Source organism: Erythrolamprus reginae, chromosome 1 (assembly GCF_031021105.1).
Source record: "Erythrolamprus reginae isolate rEryReg1 chromosome 1, rEryReg1.hap1, whole genome shotgun sequence".
NCBI lineage: Eukaryota > Metazoa > Chordata > Lepidosauria > Squamata > Dipsadidae > Erythrolamprus > Erythrolamprus reginae.
In genome coordinates, this window is record NC_091950.1 from 159,318,739 (window position 1) to 159,340,604 (window position 21,866).

General features: G+C 38.9%; 1 protein-coding gene across 2 annotated transcripts in view; it reads right to left on the reverse strand.

Annotated features, from left to right (window-relative positions):
• MYLK (myosin light chain kinase) overlaps positions 1-21,866 on the reverse strand; it is a 225,589-nt gene that overhangs the window by 10,801 nt on the left and 192,922 nt on the right. For both annotated transcript variants that reach the window (XM_070730366.1, XM_070730359.1), the window contains exons 23-29: positions 21,738-21,776; positions 21,556-21,649; positions 17,948-18,151; positions 13,397-13,614; positions 12,277-12,400; positions 5,222-5,374; positions 153-276 (exon numbers count right to left, since the gene is read on the reverse strand). In XM_070730366.1, the coding sequence (XP_070586467.1) occupies positions 153-276; positions 5,222-5,374; positions 12,277-12,400; positions 13,397-13,614; positions 17,948-18,151; positions 21,556-21,649; positions 21,738-21,776 (956 nt within the window). The remainder of the gene's footprint in view (positions 1-152; positions 277-5,221; positions 5,375-12,276; positions 12,401-13,396; positions 13,615-17,947; positions 18,152-21,555; positions 21,650-21,737; positions 21,777-21,866) is intronic.

The window sequence follows — 21,866 nt, forward strand, 5'->3', positions numbered from 1 at the left end:
GCCAGCAGTCAGCAGAAGCAGCTTGCAGTACTGCACTTTAACCACTGCTCCACCTTGGCTCACAGTGGTTCAAGAACATTTGAAACAAATTCTTTGTACATTCAGGGAAGGACCATGACCTGGATGACTGAGAATCTCCAGAGGCATGTTACCTGCCATTTTCTTCTAGCCATGTATTTTTTCATCCTATCTTTGGAGAGTTTTTTGGCTTCCATGTGTTTGGTGTCTTTTTGCAGCCACGGATGCTGTAAGCACTGAGTACAATTCAAGCGGTCCCTAGGAGTAATAGAGATAATAACTATTATACTTAAATAAATAAAACTTAGACTTTATTTAGCTCTATATTTAATAATATGGCTCATTAGACTATTGCACAGTTTTATTCAGTAGCAGTCTGGTATGGTTTGCTTGAATGTTGAACATGGGATTGAATGAATACATAAAAAGTGGAAGAAATGGATACAATATATTTTGGGTTTGGGTTTTTTGTTTAATCTTTCATATGTTTATTTATAGTTTGATTACATTTTTAATAATTGATTATCATTTTGAAGTGTAAGATTAAAACAATTCCCACTGTGTCATATTTTTATTTCCATCATTATATTAGGAAGATTAGAAAGTTGTTTAATTTCTTGAGGGACAATCTTTTTAAATTTGGAGAGGGCTACCGAGAGCCTTAAGGGCCTCCAACATTCCTTATAAATGTTGACTTTTACCATACACTTCCAGATGGCACAAGGCAGCTAACTCACTATAGGGCAGAGAAATACCTTAAATAAGTCATTTGATGAGTTCCAGTGATAATAATGCCATGTCAATAAATAAATTCATTTTAATTCACAGAGTGGTAAAAGATTTTTGTTTTAGGAATATTATGAGCCAAAAAAATTGAAATTTAATTCTTAAAAACTTCTGGTGTAAAGTATTTGAATATTTCATTATTGTGTTTCATATTTTTTACTCAGATGTATTTCATTATTTATTGATATCTTTGGAGCAATAAAAATGGTAACTATAACATTTTTCTTACTAACAATCTACATTTGTTACCTATTAACATATTATTTGTTTTCTCACTAAGTTTTCGCATAACTGCTGTGCAGAAGCAAAGAAATCACGTAATAAGGAAAGTATCTATTATTCATTCTGAAAAAAAAGTACAGTCATACCTCATCTTACGAACCTAATTGGTTCCAGGGGGAGGTTCGTAAGACGAAAGGTTCGTAAGATGAAACATTGTTTCCCATAGGAAACAATGTAAAGTCAATTAATCCGTGCAACCAAAAAACCCCCCGCAAAAAAAACGGCGTTCGGCGACTGCTTGGAAGCCGCATGGCTATTTTAAAAGGTGACAGCTGGGCTGGGGGGCTTCCCAGCAACCTCCCGAACCCTGAACCCGGAAGTTCGGCAAATGTTCGGGGTTCGGGAGGTTGCTGGGAAGCCCCCCAGGCCGGCTGTCACCTTTTAAAACAGCTGCGCGGCTTCCCAGCAGCTTCCCGAAGCCAAACGCCAAACCCGAACTTCCGCGTTCGGCGTTCGGCGGCTGTTTTAAAAGGTGACAGCCGGCCTGGGGGGCTTCCCAGCAACCTCCCGAACCCCGAACCCGGAAGTTCGGCAAAAGTTCGGGAGGTTGCTGGGAAGCTCCACAGGCCGGCTGTCACCTTTTAAAACAGCCGCGCGGCTTCCCAGCAGATTCCCGAAGCCGAACGCCAAACCCGAACTTCCGCGTTCGGCGTTCAGCGACTGCTGGGAAGCCGTGCCGCTGTTTTAAAAGGTGACAGCCAGCCTGGGGGGCTTCCCAGCAACCTCCCGAACCCCGAACCCGGAAGTTCGGCAAAAGTTCGGGGTTTCGGGAGGTTGCTGGGAAGCTCCCCAGGCCAGCTGTCACCTTTTAAAACAGCCGCGCGGCTTCCCAGCAGCTTCCTGAAGCCGAACGCCAAACCCGAACTTCCACGTTCGGTGTTCGGCGACTGCTGGGAAGCTGCGTGACTGTTTTAAAAGGTGACAGCCGGCCTGGGGGGCTTCCCAGCAACCTCCCGAACCCCGAACCTGGAAGTTCGGCAAAAGTTCGGGGTTCGGGAGGTTGCTGGGAAGCCCCCCAGGCCGGCTGTCACCTTTTAAAACAGCCGCGCGGCTTCCCAGCAGCTTCCCGAAGCCGAACGCCAAACCCGAACTTCCGCGTTCGGCGTTCGGAGACTGCTGGGAAGCCGCGCAGCTGTTTTAAAAGGTGACAGCCAGCCTGGGGGGCTTCCCAGCAACCTCCCGAACTGAACCCGGGGTTCAGAAAAATTTTGCCTCTTCTTACGAACTTTTTTCGAGTTACGAACCGGCGTTCGAGAGGCTGCTGGGAAGCCCCGCCGCCCGGCTGTCACCTTTTAAAACAGCCGCGCGGCTTCCCAGCAGCTTCCCGAAGCCGAACGCCAAACCCGAACTTCCACGTTCGGCGTTCGGTGACTGCTGGTAAGCCGCGCGGCTGTTTTAAAAGGTGACAGCCGGCCTGGGGGGCTTCCCAGCAACCTCCCGAACCCCGAACCCAGAAGTTCGGCAAAATTTCAGGGTTCGGGAGGTTGCTGGGAAGCCCCCCAGGCCGGCTGTGACCTTTTAAAACAGCCGCGCGGCTTCCCAGCAGCTTCCCGAAGCCGAACGCCAAACCAGAACTTCCACGTTCGGCGTTCGGAGACTGCTGGGAAGCCGCGCGGCTGTTTTAAAAGGTGACAGCCGGCCTGGGGGGCTTCCCAGCAACCTCCCGAACCGAACCCGGGGTTCAGAAAAATTTTGGCTCTTCTTACGAACTTTTTTTGAGTTACGAACCGGCGTTCAGGAGGCTGTTGGGAAGCCCCGCCGCCCGGCTGTCACCTTTTAAAACCGCCGCGCGGCTTCCCAGCAGTCTCCGAACGCCGGTTTGTAACTCGAAAAAAGTTCGCAAGAAGAGCCAAAATTTTTCTGAACCCCGGGTTCGTATCACGAGTTGTTCGTAAGACGAGGGGTTCGTATCTTGAGGTACCACTGTATGTTATAGATTACATCATATTTTTGTTCCTAAATCATGGGTGAAAAATGCAACATTTAGCATCTGTAATCAGCTTCCAGACTTGTTTTTGTAGGCCACACAGGTTATTATTATTATTATTATTATTATTATTATTATTATTATTATTATTGTTATTAGATTTGTATTCCGCCCCTCTCCGCAGACTCAGGGCGGCTCACAGCAACAATAAAACAATGTACAACAAATCTAATAATTTAAAAAACACTAAAAAACCCTTATTAAAAGCAAACATACACACAAACAAACATACCATGCATAAAATGTAAAGGCCCGGGGGAGATGTCTCAGTTCCCCCATGCCTGACTGCAGAGATGGGTTTTAAGGAGTTTACGAAAGGTTCTCTAGATTATGCTGCCAAAATTAAACTGGCATTCGTTTTGAAGCTATTTTGTAATCTTTACAAATCAGTAACAACATGGGGAAAAGGTGTGAGTTCCAAACATCTACACAATTGTCCCTAGAGGTTTCTATATTTTTTTTGTTACTTAGAACAATCAATGCAAAATGCACATAGAATATCACATTTCATACAATAAGAGTATTGTTAAAGTCCTGGGCGGTCTTCCAGTTCAACTCCCTGCCTAGGACAGGCATTTAAATTAAACATATTAAACTACATGTTATATGCAGTTATATTAAGAATAACATAATTACATTTTTTGTGGGGATGCACCTATCTACATATTTTTATGACTGCTCTCACTAAAAAAAAGAGGTTTAGTTGTCCTAAATAGATACTACTCAGGTACTGCTTCTGTGGAAAAATGCCCATAAATTAGTAATTTGTGCAAACCTGAAATACTTAAGAATTTTTTTGTAGACCCACTTGTCTTGATTTACAAACTTTATGTGGGTGTCAGTGTTCAGAATGAAGGATTATGGGGCTAGGAGTAATCTAAAACTACAGTGGTACCTTGGTTCTCGACCACAATTCGTTCTGGAAGTGTGGTCGAGAACCGATTTGGTTGAGAACTGAAACAATTTAAGATAAATTCCCCTCCTCAGTTGTCTCTCCGTCTAGTTTGCCTGCTTCTGTCTGTCCCCATGTCTCTCTCTCTCTATGTAGTTTGCCGGCTTCCGGCTTCAGTTCTCTCGATCGCCTGCTTCTGTCCCTGGCTCTCTCTCTCTGTGTAGTTTGCCGGCTTCTGTCTTCAGCTCTCTCAAGTGTTCGAGTTCCAAATATTTGTTCGGATTTCAGGTCAAAAGTTTCTTGAATTTCCTGGTCGAATACCGATTTGTTCGAACTGAGAAGCGTTCGAAAACCGAGGTACCACTGTACTAGAGTAGTGATGGTAAACTTATGACGCACGTGCTGGAAGTGACAAACAGAGTCATCTCTCAGGGCACTCCAGCTGTCTCCTGTGGCTCTTCTGGGTTCCAGTGCACACATTCATACCAGCCAGCTGGTCTTCACACATGCAGGAGCGTTTGAAACTGAACAGCAGCTTCCTGGCGCACATGCGTGTGCCAGGAAACTGAGCTTCTGGTTTCTGGTGCATGCATGCATGGCGGCCAGTTGGTCTTTGCAAACTGAAAGACCAAGTGACTGGCACACATGCGCATGCCAGAAATTAGAAGCTTAGCTTCTCAGTGCGCACATTCGCTCTGGGAATTGCTCTTCCTGTTTCCAGCACTCCTACGTGGGCGTACCGATGAGCTGCTCTTCCAGTTTCCAGTGCTCCCCTTCCGCACACGTTCCTGTTTCAGCACTCAGTGCCAAAAAGGTTCGCCAATACTGTACTATAACTTAACTCTTTCCTTGACCTGCTCCTTTGCAATTCCCACACAAGGCACCATTAGCCAAGTTGAGTGCTAATACGTCTGGAAAGCAATGTATTGGAATAAGAAATGTTAAAAATATTCAGACCTTAAAAGTCATTACAAATTTATAGAAGAGAGTTGAGTTTATTAATTGTATTTATTTATTAAGGTTTATAAGCCATAGATTAGGATTATTAGATCAGTTCCAAGAAGGTAAAGTGAACATAAGCATGGCTCTAAATTCATCATGTACCGTAAATTAATGCAGATGTACCACGATAAGGATACTTCTTATGCAATTAGGCTTGGGAAAAACAATGTAAGAAGTTTCTCCAGGAGGACAGTCATTATGCATTCATATTTAGAGTAGTATATAAACACTGTATGAATGTAATGTATCCTTACCTCATATCTTTCTTTAGAAGGTTGTTTATGAAGTCTTTAGCATCATCTGATATCTCATCAAAAGCTTCGTCATCAAAATCCCAAGTGGCTGAGGTAACATTAGCTAAGGTTTCGTTGTCATTATCACCCATGAAAGGGGAAAGTCCACTGACCCTGAAATTTAGGATGAAAAAAATTAATGCTAATGTTTACTTGAGAGTATTGATATCTTCTGAAGGAAATAAATTATTTGCATGCATGCATGGTTTGCAGATATGTAGATTTAACGCTTACATACAAGAAAGCACCACTTTAGAAATATATTCTCAAAAGAGTTGAACAGCGCGATAAACCAAATATTTACTATACTAGAAACAGAACAGATCTCATTCCCAATAAGATCTCAATACAGTCTAAAGTTCCAGGTAGGGAACGTTGGCTCTTCTATGACTTGTGGACTTCAACTCCCAGAATTCCTGAGCTAGCATGATTCGCTCAGGAATCCTGGGAGTTGAAGTCCACAAGTCATAGAAGAGCCAACGTTCCCTACCCCTGGTTCTAAACCAAGGAAAAAATAAGGTGGGTTTGTTTTTGAAATGCATCGAAGCAGTAAACAAAATAAACAGTTCCATTATTTAGTCATTAGAGGGAGCCAGTAAGCTAGAGGTCTTTTAAAAAGAATGTGATTTTTTTTTAAAAAGGAAATGCAGTATATTAGTGGAAAGGAGCTTCTGATCCAAATGCAAAATAAACATATAGTATAAATGTATGCCATTACAAGCAATCCTTGACTGACCAATGTCTATACAATACTTAAATTTGTTTCATTTGCAGAATAGTAGTTGTACTACTATTAAATAATATACAATGCAAATTTAATTCATCAAATTATTGGTGAAAGAATTGTGCTCTAGAATTAGATGTAAAAATTTTATTGCATGATTTGAAAAAAATACCCAATTTCAGTTCTACAGTATACACAATACACAAGCCATTGAACAAAAAGTATTGTAGATTTCACTATTGTGCTTCAGGAAACTATCAAAACAATTAGGCTGGCACTATAGATGAATTACTGTATATGGCAACAAACTGTCTCTCAACATCAGAAGCAAAATTGATCAAGAAATCATTTGAAAAGGTATTTTCTGTAAAAAGTAAAATTTCTCATCCTCTCTCCCCTTCATTGATTTATCTTTGACACTGAGCAGACTTTTGGATCTCCAAGTTGCTAAATTCACTTCATTTTAATTGAGCTGGGGAGGAAGAAAACAGCTTCTCCTAACCCCCCCCCCCCCTTGGAAGCTCTCTGGAGGCTGGAAATGGCCTGTTCCCCAACTTCTGGTGGGCCCAGTAGGCTCGTGTTTCGCCCTCCTCAGGCTCCAAAGGCTTCCCTGGAGCCAAAGAAGGGTAAAAACGCCCTCCTCCATCCTCCTGGAGGCTCTTTGGAAGCCAAAAAGCCCTCTCAGAGCCTCTGTGCGAGCCAAAAATCAGCTGGATGGCAAACAAATACACATTGGAGCTGAGCTAGGGCAACAGCTTGCATGCCAGCAGATATGGCTCCAAGCCATTCTGAATCATTTCAAGGTAAAAAAACTGAAAAACATGAACTTCATTTCAGAATATGAGTCAAAGAAGGTCTCATCAGTTCACTCTGGATCTTCAAGATCATAAAATAAGGTACAAAGAATGAACTTTTAAATTAATTGCCTTGAAATTAATGGTAAGAAAAACAGTATTCCTTAACTATTTTGGGAAGGAATACAGAGTTCAGGAATGGAATTTGCTGGCATGCTTCATGGAGTTTCTTCATTTTTTCCACAGATCTCTGTAACCTTGATCTGTGATCTCTATTTTATTCAATAATGAAACAGTATCTAATAGCAAAACAGAGCAGTATTTGTTTATGGAAACTATTTCCTTTCTGTAGTGTCATAGTCAAAACGAAAATGAACAGCAACCTTTAAAGAAAAAGTAATTTGGAGATAAAGGTATGCAGCTACTTAGAGCTAATATTCAGTTGTTTATTGGAAACATTTCTTCAGCTACTTAGAATCAGCATCTTCTTGATATTGCATGCCTAAACTCAGGCATACCTTAAAAGTCAATTCTACTTTTACCGGGCAATTACAAAATGGTGTGCGCACCTTTCAATAATGCTATAATTGAAATCAAGGTAGCCCTTATTCTCATTTATACTATCTGAGACTGACTACACAGCTCCTCCAATATGACTTAGGGAGAAACTGAAGACCTAAGCCATGGGCATATTCCTGGGCTTTCAGCTTGGGACTTTACAGAGTCTACACAATTGTATGAGAAGGATCTCAGGGAATGTGAGTGCCTTTTCTCTTATGACTTTGTACTCTCATGTCAGCAGCTCACTGTGCAAAATGTGCACAGTGCAATCTGTAAAAATGTGCACAGTGCAATCTATAAAAACTCTTGATATGTGTTCTGTCGGGCTCTCTGGTAGACTCCTCCCAAAAATTCACAGGTACAAATTTCAGACACACACACATTTGAAAATTCAAAAAAATGTTCTTTATAAGGAAATTCACTTAACCTAAGTCCTCTTTTGGTATAGCAAAGAGCACTGGTCTCCAAACAAACTGGTAATTTGTACAAGTCCCTTATCAGTTCTGTGATACTTAGCTTGCAGCTGTGAGGCAATTCACAGTCCTTCTTCTTTCACAAACTGAAACACCCTTTGCTCTGCTTTAGTTTCAAAGCGGAGAAAAATCAGCACACAAAAGGTCAAAGTCAGTAAAGCAGTCACGAAACACAAGGATCAGATAATCCTCCACAATGGCCAAACCCACACGCTGCTATTTATAGCAGCCTCACTAATCACCACAGCCCCACCCAACCACAGGTGGCCTCATTTTCTTTGATAATAATCTCTCAGTTGTTGTTGCATATGCATCGCTCTCCTCATGCGTGGCTGTATCATTAACTCTTGTTCTGAATCCAAGGAGGAACTAGATAATTGATCTCCTTCTGAGCTGTCTGCCACACTCTCCTCCTCCCTGTCACTCATGTCTTCTTGGTCAGAGGAGCCTTCAGCAGCAGATTCCACGGGGGGGGGGGGGAAACAGGCCTGCAGCATGTGGATGTCTCCCCCATATCCACAGTCCTTGGGGCAGGAGCTGGGCCAGAGCTAACCACAACAGATATGTATAAGCTTGTATTAGCTCAGTGCAAATTGAAAGTTTACACTACTCTTATTTACCCAGAAATAGTGCTGGTGGGGGGAATCAGCCTATTTGTGCCCCAAGAGTAAAGTATTTATAATCCATTACCCTTATCTCTTTCCTTATGTTTTAGGAAATCATTTGTCTTTCCTTTCATAAACCTGTACAACATAAAGGATGTGGAAAAATTAGTACGTATGTATAACCACACAGTTTGAACTCTGGATTTTTCCCAACTGAAATAGAGTAATGCAGTTTTACTTCTTTGACCTCCCTTATCTATTTGCTGACCAATAACATTTGTTTCATTATGTTTTATTCTTGAGTTCATAAGCTTTTTCTAAGTGTAAGCTTCACTAAAGGATATATAAAGTATATAATGCCTCATTACATGCTAAAGGAACATCTTAACGTTTTTCTGCTAGAAAACTCAAAATTGCTTTCCAATGCAGGTTCTATGGAAATTGTAATCTAATAGTTCTTCTGGAGTTGAAAACCAGTATTGGTTTCATCATTTTAATTCTTGAATGGAAGGTTATTTCATTTTCCCTAACTAGGATGTACATTTCAGAAAGTTTTTTTAGTGGGATTTCCTTTCATCTGCTGGCTCTAGGAAGGAAGTTATTTTTTTTCTTTTTTGTAACAAGGCCAGTTCTCCAGAAATTGGGAGGGTAAGGTAATATGTTCATAAGTTTTATCAAGACCCTGAGGAAAAGAGGTCCATTTCAGTTCAAGGGCATTGGGAATAAATCATTCAAGTGGAAACACATGTCTCAAGATTCAATTACTTTGCAAACTTAACAACTAGCTCTAAAATAAGCATTGATGAAAGTAGATTATTAATCTTGTCTTGAGTCTCAGAAAATCATGTAACTGCAAGACTTTAATGATTGCAATTTACAATGACTCTCTAAATTGAAAAACAGTAAGGAGACTGTAGAACAAAATATAATCCACTATTCTGAGTATTGTTTGGCATTTAATCTAATCATATATAAACAATACAGTGGTACCTCAAGATACAAATCCCTCGTCTTACGAACAACTCGTGATACGAACCCGGGGTTCAGAAAAATTTTGCCTCTTCTTACAAACTTTTTTCGAGTTACGAACCGGCGTTCGGAGACTGCTGGGAAGCCGCGCAGCTGTTTTAAAAGGTAACAGCCGGGCGGCGGGGCTTCCCAGAAGCCTCCCGAACGCCGGTTCGTAACTCGAACAAAGTTCATAAGAAGAGGCAAAATTTTGCTGAACCCCGGGTTCGGTTCGGGAGGTTGCTGGGAAGCCCCCCAGGCCAGCTGCGACCTTTTAAAACAGCCGCGCCGCTTCGCAGCTGTCTCCCAAAGCTGAACGCGGAAGTTCGGCTTTAGCGTTCGGCTTCAGGAGACAGCTTGGAAGCGGCGCGGGTGTTTTAAAAGGTCGCAGCCGGCCTGGGGGGCTTGCCAGCCCCCCCCCCCCCGAGGTGCTGGCAAGCCCCCCAGGCCGGCTGCGACTTTTTAAAACACCTGCGCCGCTTCGCAGCTGTCTCCCGAAGCCGAACGCGGAAGTTCAGCTTTAGCGTTCGGCTTCAGGAGACAGCTGCGAAGCGGCTCGGGTGTTTTAAAAGGTCGCAGTCGGCCTGGGGGGCTTGCCAGCACCCCCCCGAACCCCGAACCCAGGTTCGGGGGCGTGCTGGCAAGCCCCCCAGGCCGGCTGTCACCTTTCAAAACAGCCGCGCGGCTTCCCAGCAGACGCCGAAAGCCGTTTTTTTGCGGGGGTTTTTTTGGTTGCACGAATTAATTGACTTTACATTGTTTCCTATGGGAAACAATATTTCGTCTTACGAACCTTTCGTCTTACGAACCTCCTCCTTGCACCAATTAAGTTCGTATCATGAGGTATTACTGTACTAAGAGACTATGGTTACTAGATCTGGGCTGCAAAAATCCATTCAACCACTAGCTGGCAAATGCAGATGGTTTCTGAACTACATACTGCCATCTAATGGATATCTATATTATTGCAGCCAAAAGTTAGTACTGTGCAAGTTACCAAAATGGCATCTAATGGAAACATTTAAATACAGGGACAGTTAAAAAAACTCTAAAGCCAGAAAAAATAATTATATATAGGTATAAAAATATTAGAAAGCACATTCAAAGAATAAAACTGGTACAAAGTATTTGCTAAATATTATTCTGCAAGAATTATTTATAACCCCAACAGCACATTAACGCCTATTACGTGCTAAAATAAACTTGAGGAGAGTATGAAACACATGAAAAGGCAGAAAAATAGTTTAAAATTAACAGAGTCCAGAAACAAGTAAATGGAAGGATTTCATTTACAGTATTGGAAAAATGATAAAACATGCTATGAAATATAAATATATATACTTCAACATATAGAAATATGTTGAAGTATATATATTTATATTTCATAGCATGTTTTATTATTTTAGTGTAAAAAGTAGTGTAAAAATCTATTTATCATCTATCTATCTATCTATCTATCTATCTATCTATCTATCTATCTATCTATCTATCTATCTATCTATCCTTACATCCATCTATCTATTCATCTCATACCGAATACTCATTCCTCATATTTTTCCTACAGCAACAAGCCTGTGAATTGGGTTGGGGAGGGAGGGTGGGGGGGGAGAGAGGGGAGAGGGAGAGAAAGAGACACTGGCCCAAGGTTGGTTGGCTAAGGAGGCCTAAGACTCATGATTTCTAAGCCAGCATCTTCATCATTAAGTCAAACGGGCTCTTTAATAAATGAATTAATGAACAATAGTTGATATCCTGCTGTGATTTAATAACAAAATATAAATTTCATACCCCCATGTTCTCATACATTCAGCTTAAGGAACTGCTTTGCAGATAATGATGTAACAAAAAACAAACTCCACAGGAAGAATTAAATGTTTAAATATTATTATTATTATTATTATTATTATTATTATTATTATTATTAATTAGATTTGTATGCCGCCCGTCTCCGCAGACTCGGGGCGGCTCACAACAGTGATAAAACAATATACAATAACAAATCTAATATTAAAAGTCTAAAATAACAATTTAACATTAAAAGCCTAAAAAACCCCCATTATTTGAAAAGCATACACACAAACATACCATACATAAAACTAAATAGGCAAGGGGAGAGGTCTCAGTTCCCCCATGCCTGACGGCAGAGGTCGGTGGGGGCAATCCTAATCTCTGGGGGACCTGGTTCCAGAGGGTCGGGGCCGCCACAGCGAAGGCTCTTCTCCTGGGTCCCACCAACCCACATTGTTTAGTCGACGGGACCCGGAGAAGGCCAACTCTCTGGGACCTAACCAGCCGCTGGGATTCATGCGGCAGAAGGCGGTCTCGCAGATATTCTGGTCCGGTGCCATGAAGGGCTTTATAGGTAATATGATATGAAATTATGAAAAGAGACATTCTCATATACATGGTAATGAACAAAATAATTTTGTGTGTGGAAGGTTTCTATTGTCCTTTGTATTATTTCTCAGCAATCCCACAGTGGTTAAATGGAAATTATACCTTGAAGTCGATAGGATTCAGGTTCAGTTTTAAAATAGTTTTAGGCTGTGAAATTCAATTAAGACTAACTGGAATAATTTACGTATTATGACTTAGGATAACAACATATATCCTTTCCTAAGTCTTAAAAGGACATTAATGTACCTACAAAACTGTGATCTAATTAAGTTCTTATATTCTGGGAAGTTTTTGTGTTTAAAGAGCATGAATCTACATTTAAGGGGAAATAATCTCAAATAAAACAGTCCTGCTGTATATGGGTATGTTTAGATTGATATGTTTCCAGAAAGTAAGGACCTAGAATGTAAACAGAATGAGATATTCTAAATGTCTGAATCAATTAATTACTTACAAGATGTAGCAGATGACTCCTATGCTCCACATGTCAGTAGCATAGCCAATAGGTTCATAATTTATAACTTCTGGAGCCACAAATTCTGGTGTTCCAAAGAGGACCTTCAGAGAACCTGCATTTTCTAAGATTACAGAGAAGGTTAACATGTTGGTGTCTCTAAAGTTGCTCTCTGAAGTTAAGTAAATTCTCCATAAGTTTCAGAACTAACATAGAAAAATAATTTTAAGGCAGTCTAGGCAGAATACAAAAGCAATTAGGAACGTGGAGCTTGACTGACCATTCAAAATTACAATATTAATCCATACATATTCCTCTACTGCTGAACAGTTTTTAATGGAGACTAGAAAGTCAAGTCTCCTTCCCTATACAAAAATGCTTCTAAATCATTATATGTACTATTCCTGCATGGCGGGAGTATGTGAGTATTCATGTGTAAATATATCTACCCACTCACCAATATACTCTAATGAATATGTACATGTTACAGATAAAGAAGCAACAGGGTCTTTAGCTGTTGCACAAGTCCCGTTGTCACTGGTACAGCCATGTAGGCTGGATATGTAAATGGAAATAGAAATTTAAAAAATACTGGAAATACCCCCATCATTCAGTAATGATCTACCATTAGTCACAAGATTCTTATTTCAAAAGTAATGCTGAATTTCTAAACATGATAAGTGCAACCTGTTACTAGCTGGGAAGAGACAAAATGCAGGGCTGAGTTCAAAATGATGAAATTAAAAAATAATTATTTTCTGATCAAAAATTTGTCCTGGAGCTGTTTATCATATATATTCAGTGGAATCATAAATCTTGTTCCTTGATTATATTTGAGGTTACTAGACTGGCTTGTGGAATCTGAGAGGTTAGTTGCATTAGTTTTTTAATGGCTTTAAATAAAGTTCTATGGTTAATGAGAAAAAGTTCAAAGTCCTCTCTTGGTTATCATCCAGAGCAGCAGACTGGGAAAAAAATGCCTGAAATTATTTGATTCAGCATTTTCTAACAAGCCAAATTCTGTGATCAGGAATATAGAAAAAAGTACAAACAAGAATTACTATACATTATAAAAACACATTGTGCCTGACAGTTTTTAAGATAACTTAAGAGACTTTACCTAATCTTCGTGCAAGTCCAAAATCAATCAGCTTGATTCTTGTACCGATTTTGTTGACACACATAATATTTTCAGGTTTCAAGTCCAAATGAACAATGCCTTGTTTATGAATGAATTGTACACCTTCTGAGATCTGTTTCATGTACTTAATGCATTCCCTCTCTGTCAATTCAAAGTCCTCATCAATGATTCTTTCAAAAAGCTCTCCTCCAGAAACACTAAAGCAATATAACAAAAATAAAACAGACTGCATGGGAAACACATCCTTTATACATGAAGGAAAGTCAGATCACCCAGCTCTGATTATTCTGGAGGTCTAAGAGAAGACAGGGAATAGGAACAATGTAATATATCCAAGCACAAACATTCTTTTGTCCCAACGTTCAACCATTTGAACATCTCAACCTCTGTCAATGCAAGACAAAGTAACACTTTCTATTTTGAAGAATAATAGAGTTGGAAGTGACTTTGGAGGTCTTCTAGCCCAGTGTTTCCTAACCTTGGCAACTTGAAGATATTTGGACTTCAACTCCAGAATTCCCCAGCCAGCGTCTGCTGGCTGGGGAATTCTGGGAGTTGAAGTCCAAATATCTTCAAGTTGCCAAGGTTGGGAAACACTGGGCTAGAAGACCTCCAAAGTCACTTCAAAAATCACTTCCTGTAGTACTGTAGCACCCATAACTTCAGAGGCAAATCGTTCAATTGATTAATTTATTATAACTGTCGGAAAATTTCTTCTTAGTTCTAGGTTGCTTGTCTCCTTGATTAGTTTCTGTCCACTGCTTCTTGTCTTGCTTTCAGATGCTTTGGAGAATAGGTTGACCTTCTTTCTGGTAGCAGTACCTTAGATATTGGAGCACATTGCAATAGTGAAAGAATACTGTGGTCTCTTCAGGAATTCATACTTCCAATGTTTAGATTTCATTTTGTTCATATTATCTAATATGATTTTAAATACATTTTTAAAAAGAACATTTTTTCATATTTGTTGAGAGCAGGTGGAGTGAATGGAATAATTGTTTTTATGGGGTTTTTTTGGGGGGGTGTTAGATTTTTAATTAGTTAATTGGATTAAGATATTGTGTATTGTATATTTATATGTTGTGAACCGCCCCGAGTTCTTGGAGAGGGGTGACATAGAAATCCAATAAATAAATAAATAATAAACAAACATCACATGTTTGGATAGAACTTGTAGAGAAAAAGATGCCAACAAACAACACAATAAAAATAAATTAAAACAGTAGAGCAAATTGTATATTTTGGGACTAGTATTGTATGTAACCACAATAAGAAAAAGACCATAATTAAATGGAATACATGTGAGTACAAATGGTGAAAATATGCTTTATTAAATGCAAACCTATTCACATACACTCTGAGCCTCACTGATTTGAAGTTTCACTCTTTTTTTGGAAATAAATATGTTTTTTTTAACATTCTGGAACAAAAGCACAACATAAAAACAGTTCCCCCAAAATTTAGAAATTGTCCACCAGTGCTGATAAAAAAAGCTTCATTTTAAAATATTGGTCTCAAAAATGTATAACCTGAATATTTAAATTACTCATACATCTCTCAGCCTTTGCTACACTTACAAATACAGCACAACCAACGTATTCACTGAAATGCTGGGATATAATTCTTGCCAAGTGTGTTTCATTCTGCATGATCAGTTATATAGTAATGTCATTGTAGTGGTTCTAAGTAAAAGGAATAATGGTAGACTTCTATTGAGACAGGAAAAATATTTTTCCCACATGTGGTATTGAATTTAAAACAAAACGGCAACAGTGAATCTGCAAATCACTTCTACAAAAAAAAAGTGTTAACAATTCTAGTTAAGTTGTGATAAATATTTTATTTATTTATTTATTTATTTATTATTTATTAGATTTGTATGACGCCCCTCTCCATAGACTAAAATTTATCACTCCTCTCTGTTTATAAAATATTCAAAGAAGCTGACAGCAATTGAACAAAAAAATTGGTAGTCAGCAATATAAGACTTTGTATTGGTTATGCCTTCACAAGCAAATATATTTTGGAGTCCTACTCTGAACTACTTGTGGCATTTGTGCTCCTGCCCAAACACAAGCCAGAATTTAGTTGCATCAAGTGGTGTCCATATGAAGATTGGAGTAACAAGTGGACAATTTCAGATCATAAGAAAAGTTTAAGACTCATTAGATCAAACAAAGGATGTGCTACCATGTACGATAGAGATAGCAATTCTACTTAAGACAGTCAAACAGAGCAAATTAAAGCAGATGGAAATGACTGCTATAGGTAATGGTTAAAAAAGATACTCAGCATTGCAAGAATTTATAAACAGTTTATACAATAGACACAGGTTCCAAGTTTGCAAACATGAAAAAAAAATCATACTGCTAAACAGGAGATGGTAAGGGGGATCCCAGAAGATACAGCTTTGTAAGAAGGTGAAGAAACAAGGTAATTGGTGACTGATTCTCCAAGAAAACAATCTTATATTGTTTGGAACCATTAAGTATTTGATCATGGATATGACAGATAAATCTCATGGAGTACTGATAGTTATCTCTTCCTGCTAGTCCAAATGGAGACAAGTGATGCTGCCAAGATACAGTAGTTGTAATAACAACATCATGGACTATGAAGATTTGAAGAGGTTTAGAACAATACTACTCAAGTGATATTCTCATCCATCCTCTTCTACCCAGATAAAAGAGCCTTAAACAACCATTCAAGAGGTAAACGGAAGATTTTTGGTTTCTTGGAGCACAGACTGACTTTTAGATGATGATTACAGGCATAAAGTTATTGGTACATGACAAGTACCAGACAAATACTATTGGACTGAAGTATGGCAGGTTTACCTAAGGCAGGGGTAGGCAAAATTGGCTCTTCTATGACATGTGGACCACAACTCCCAGAATTCCCGAGCTAGCATGATTGGCTCAGGAATTCTGGGAGTTGAAGTGCACAAGTCATAGAAGAGATAACTTTGCCTACTCTGACCTAGGAAGACTTGAAACTGAATCCAGAAGGCTGAAGATTAAAACTCTGAAGAAAAATTATTAGGTACAGAACTGTGCCATATTGAAGGATGTTAGAGGGTTGCTTTAATTGAATCTATTAAATTCTTCAATTAAAAGAAGAAGAAATATTGGCTCATAAAAATCATGCTATTTATTTCCCATGATCTTTAATTATTAAACCGGTAAGGCAAATATGACCTAACATTAATAACAGGTCTAGTGAAATGATTCCTACAATTAAAATACACCTACTCTTTGCTTATCAACTTCTTCATTTAGCACACATTTGCAAATATTGCAACAATTAAAAAAACATTATCTGATCAATGTGTGCCTGACGAAAATGTATTCTATAATGAGACTAACATTGGCATAGTTGTATGAGAACTTAATTTGAATGAGCCTGTAGTAACCAATGATCTTTGCAGCACCTCTCTCTCTCGTTCACTTAATGACTATTTTGCTCAGCAATGGTTGTTAAAATAGAGTAACTAAATAAGGAATGGATGCAAAGGAACTAAAGGATACTATTCGTTCAAAAGGACTGCAACCATAGTAACCAATGATCTTTGCAGCACCTCTCTCTCTCGTTCACTTAATGACTATTTTGCTCAGCAATGGTTGTTAAAATAGAGTCACTAAATAAGGAATGGATGCAAAGGAACTAAAGGATACTATTCGTTCAAAAGGACTGCAAAACATTTTTCCATATTTCTGAACTCTTAAGATACTGTGTCATTATCACTTAGACCCTAATGCTTTAAATGTCAAAATAAAACCAGGGGATTTTCAGGCTTGATACAGCTGGAATGTGCATGGAATTATTAGCATTCTTCTGTGTGTGCCCCCCCATTGCTAAAGCCAGAACATAATTCTTACATTAAAAGGTTGGGGGGGGGGAGAATGCATTAAAAACTTGCTAGTTTCATATAATCTCAGATGACCTCAAATTATGATGGGATAAATCAAGCTTGAAGTGCTATTTTAAGAGCTTTCATTTGCAGAGCCCTTCTTTCTGCTTCTGGGAAATACTAGATTGAAATGAAAGATAAAACAAGAGCATACGATTTAATGCAATCCATCCTCCACAGAAGTTGCCTCATTTTGTTCAGTGAGTTCATTCCCTCATAAGCCTGCAAACCATGGAAGTGCTCATGTTGTAAAAACACTTTGGATTGGACAGCAATCACTGTTTATCGGTATATTTAAAGGGAAATAATATTTAATTGTTTAAAGACAACAGACTATTGTAATTTGTAGAGCTGAATGAAGTATTCTGAATTGCAAAATGTTTCTTAAAACAGTTATGGCACTCAAGCTGAAAAGACAGAGAGTGATTGTACAGTTCCAATGTAATATAGCAGCTTACTATTACTATTAGTCTGCTTTGTGACATATGAAGAACTTAAGGGGAAGCACATGTCATTTAAAAAAAATAATGAACAAGTTTAGGTTTGTTAGGTGAGAAAATAAAAGATTATAAAAACAATGACACTGATATTATTCCTACTACAGTCAACTTTATACTTACAGTTCCAACACCATGACAACGTTAGCTTTTTCTTCAAAAGCATCTACCAACTGGACAAGTTTTGGATGATGCAGACAGTTCATTATGCTGATCTCTTGCCTTATGTTTTCTTTATCCTTAGCTGAATATGCTTTGAAAAATTTTCCTGCCCAAACTTTGCCAGCTTTTTTCTCAACAAGCCGGAAAACCTGTCCAAATTTCCCTCTGAAAAATATAGGGAAAAAAATCCCAATGGAATGAAAATACATAACATAGGAAAACATGCTTTGTGGATAAAATAAATTCTAGCGTTTAAGATGATTAATGTGATTCTTATGCTCGGCTGACACGTACTTAGCCAGAACCAGCATGCTTGGCTTCACAGGCTCAGACATGAAAAGTCAAGAGTTATCGGAATGTGAAAACTGCCCTACAACAACTGTTTTTTTTCTATGGTGACTACCAACAGCTCTCCATGCCCTCGCAATACTTGATATCAGATATTTTAAAATTAGACCAAGTATTGAACTCAGAGTCCTTAATATGCAAAGCATCGGCTTTTCTGTTAAGCAACAGAGTAATTAATCCAGTAATAAAAGGATGCAATTTGAATATATAGGAAATTTCTTGATTACAAAAGATGTGGAGAAACAAGACAAAAAGTCCTTTTCATCATTGAACATTCTGAGTAAACTGGAAGAGAGGAAACCTAGTAGAATAGAAGTGCAGATTTAGTAGAAAGTCTGACAGTGTTGAGGAAATTATTTGTTTAGTAGAGTGATGGCGTTCGGAAAAAAACTGTTCTTGTGTGTAGTTGTCTTGGTGTACAGTGCTCTGTAGCGATGTTTTGAGGGTAGGAGTTGAAACAGCTTGTGTCCTACCCTCAAAACATCACTACAGAGCACTGTACACCAAGACAACTAGACACAAGAACATTTTTTTTCCGAACGCCATCACTCTACTAAACAAATAATTCCCTCAACACTGTCAGACTTTCTACTAAATCTGCACTTCTATTCTACTAGTTTTTCTCATCATTCCTATCACCCATTTCCTCCCATGTTGACTGTATGACGTAACTTGTTGCGTATATCCTAATATGTATATTAATATTGCTTCTTCATTGCTTATTTGACCCCTATGACAATCATTAAGTGTTGTACCACATGATTCTTGACAAATGTATATTTTATTTTATGTACGCTGAGAGCATATGCACCAAGACAAATTCCTTGTGTGCCCAATCACACTTGGCCAATAAAATTCTATTCTATTCTATTCTATTCTATTCTAAATAATTTATTTGTGAACTTCTCTACCATATCTTGGAATCTAGCAGCTTTGCCCTTCTACAGAGAATTGACCTTCCAGAAAGAATGGAGTTGCAAATCTGATAAAATGGATAAGATTTTAGCAATAAGATGCATGTCAGAATGTGATGGGTATTGACCAAGGAGATCCATTTGAACCAGGGGTGAAATGCTTCCAGTTCATTCGTGCCTGCGGGTGGTCGGATAACCAGTCGTGAAGGGAGCGTGAGGCTCTGATCACCTGCCTGGAAGCTATCGTTTGGGTTCTTTTACCCTCTTGTATGCGTGGACGGTAAAAGAACCCAAATGGCAGCATCCAGGCGGGTGGGCGGAGCCTCGCACTCCCTTCGTGACTAGCTCTCCGACAATCCACAGGCATGAGCGAACCAGAAGAATTTCACCTCTGATTTGGACCCACAAAATCTTTACCTTTCTCTATGAATGAAGAACAGTTTTAATAGCTGTTTAAACATTCTCTTTAATTTAAGGCAGAGGTCTTCAAACTTGGCAATTTTAAGACTTGTGGACTTCAACTCCCAGAATTCTCCAGCCAGTATAGCTGGCTAGAGAATTCTGGGAGTTGAAGTCCACAAGTCTTAAACTTGCCAAGTGTGGGGACCCCTGATTTAAGGGAACTTGATTATGACAGTAGAACTACTCGTATTAGGGAAGTATTTAAATGTTTGCAGTACTTGGAGAATTCCTGGAATTAAGAATAAGAGTCAATGTCGGAGACCTGTTTCATCTTGTCATGTTTGTTACCGGGCTAAGTTTGTTCCTGGAAAGTTAACCAGATTGTTCCAGCCTGCGCCTTTCCCCTTCTGACACTGGGAACATATTTCTGATCTTCCCTCTCTGCAAGACTTAACAAGAATTCCAATAGTGGTGGATTAGCCGCCCCGAGTCTTCGGAGAGGGGCGGCAGACACGTCTAATAAATTATTATTAATTATTATTATTATTTATTTACAAAGATGGTTTATTTTATTCCATGCAAGGGCTATTTATTGCATCTGAAAACAGTGCTTTTTGGATCATGTTTTTTACATACAGACCATACTTTTAAGTACAGAACTTAATCAATTATGTGATATCAGATTGCAGAAGTTTCTTCTACCTATTTCTGTAGACATTTGGGAATCATTTGTCATCCTCAAACCATCCAGTCTCTAATGGGTTGATGGGGAGAATGAACTAAATATTAGGAAAACACTTTAGTTGCTATGTTTCTTATTAACAAGACAACTGGACAGAATGGTTACCTCAATTGCGTGTAACAATTGAGTACATTTCTCCATTGGTATATGCAGAGGTGGGTTCCAGTGGAATTTTGTTACCGGTGCACATCCACGCACACATCCCACCACATGATTTCACTTCCCCACATACTCAGGACCACATTACAAGATGAAACACAGCTGAGAAGCTTTTCAGCTGTGGTTCAGACAAAGAATAAAAGTTGGCATTAAGATGGAGGATGAGCGGGGGGGCTTCTCCCGACACGGAGAAAAAAAATTACAGAAAATTGCATCACCAGTGGGTTCCTACCGATGTGGCACTCTGGACCACAGCGGTAGCAACCTATCACTGGGTATATGTCTCTTTCAGGAAACCTACATCTAGGTAGCCAACCCAGTATAAACTGTGCAACGGAAAAACAGGAGGAACTCTCCATTTGATGCTACACAAGATTTGTCTATTTGCTTGGGTAGGTGAAAGCTTTATGTAAAAAGTGCCAATAACATTCTCATTAGTGGTGGACTAGTGGGTATATTCTGTTTCCCCAAAAACTGAACTGTCAACTGGCATTTGCCAAAATGATCTCTGGAAAAATGTCACTGGCATTTGCCAAAATGATTTAGTTTCAGAATAATTCCATAGAGTTAAACAAATTGATTGGTAAATGAGGGAGACAGAATGTTTTGTTTATTCTTGTTGACATCATAGAAATCCATGTCTTCCTTTCAATAAAAGAAAATAACCCATACCTATATCTTTCATATCATATTAAAAATTGTCCATCTGGAAAAATAGGCAAATGGCAGCATGGTTATAGACTCTTCCTGATTAAGAAGCCAATTTCTGAAACAGACTAAGAGGTCCAAATTTTACTATTCCCAATTAACTGTAAAGTTATCAGCATTTGATGACTTCAAATGTTAAGATGATGAACTCATTTGGTAGAAAATTATTTGAGTATGGATAAGAAATCAGATATACAGAGACTCACTTAATGTGCATTTAAAAAGCTATTGGCAATAGATTTTTAATGAGACAATGTACTTTTTCAGTAAAAAGGGGGAAATATTGTAATACTTACGATCCCAATCTTTCTTCAACATGGTAGAATTCTGAAACTTTTTGTTCTGTATTGATAGACACTGTCCGATAATCAAATTCTGTTTCTTTCCCTTCTACAATTTAATACAAAAATATTTAATTACCAAAAATTCCCTTATATACCGTATACTATGTAATATTTTGCAATAGTCAAGATCTTACCATCATCAGATCCTTCAGCTTCTTCTTCTTCTTTGGGGCCTAAAAAACACACACACATATGTATGTATATGTCTCTTAAGAGTCATGATGCAGCTCATCTACTTCCTTGTTCTTTATTTGTGACTCCTT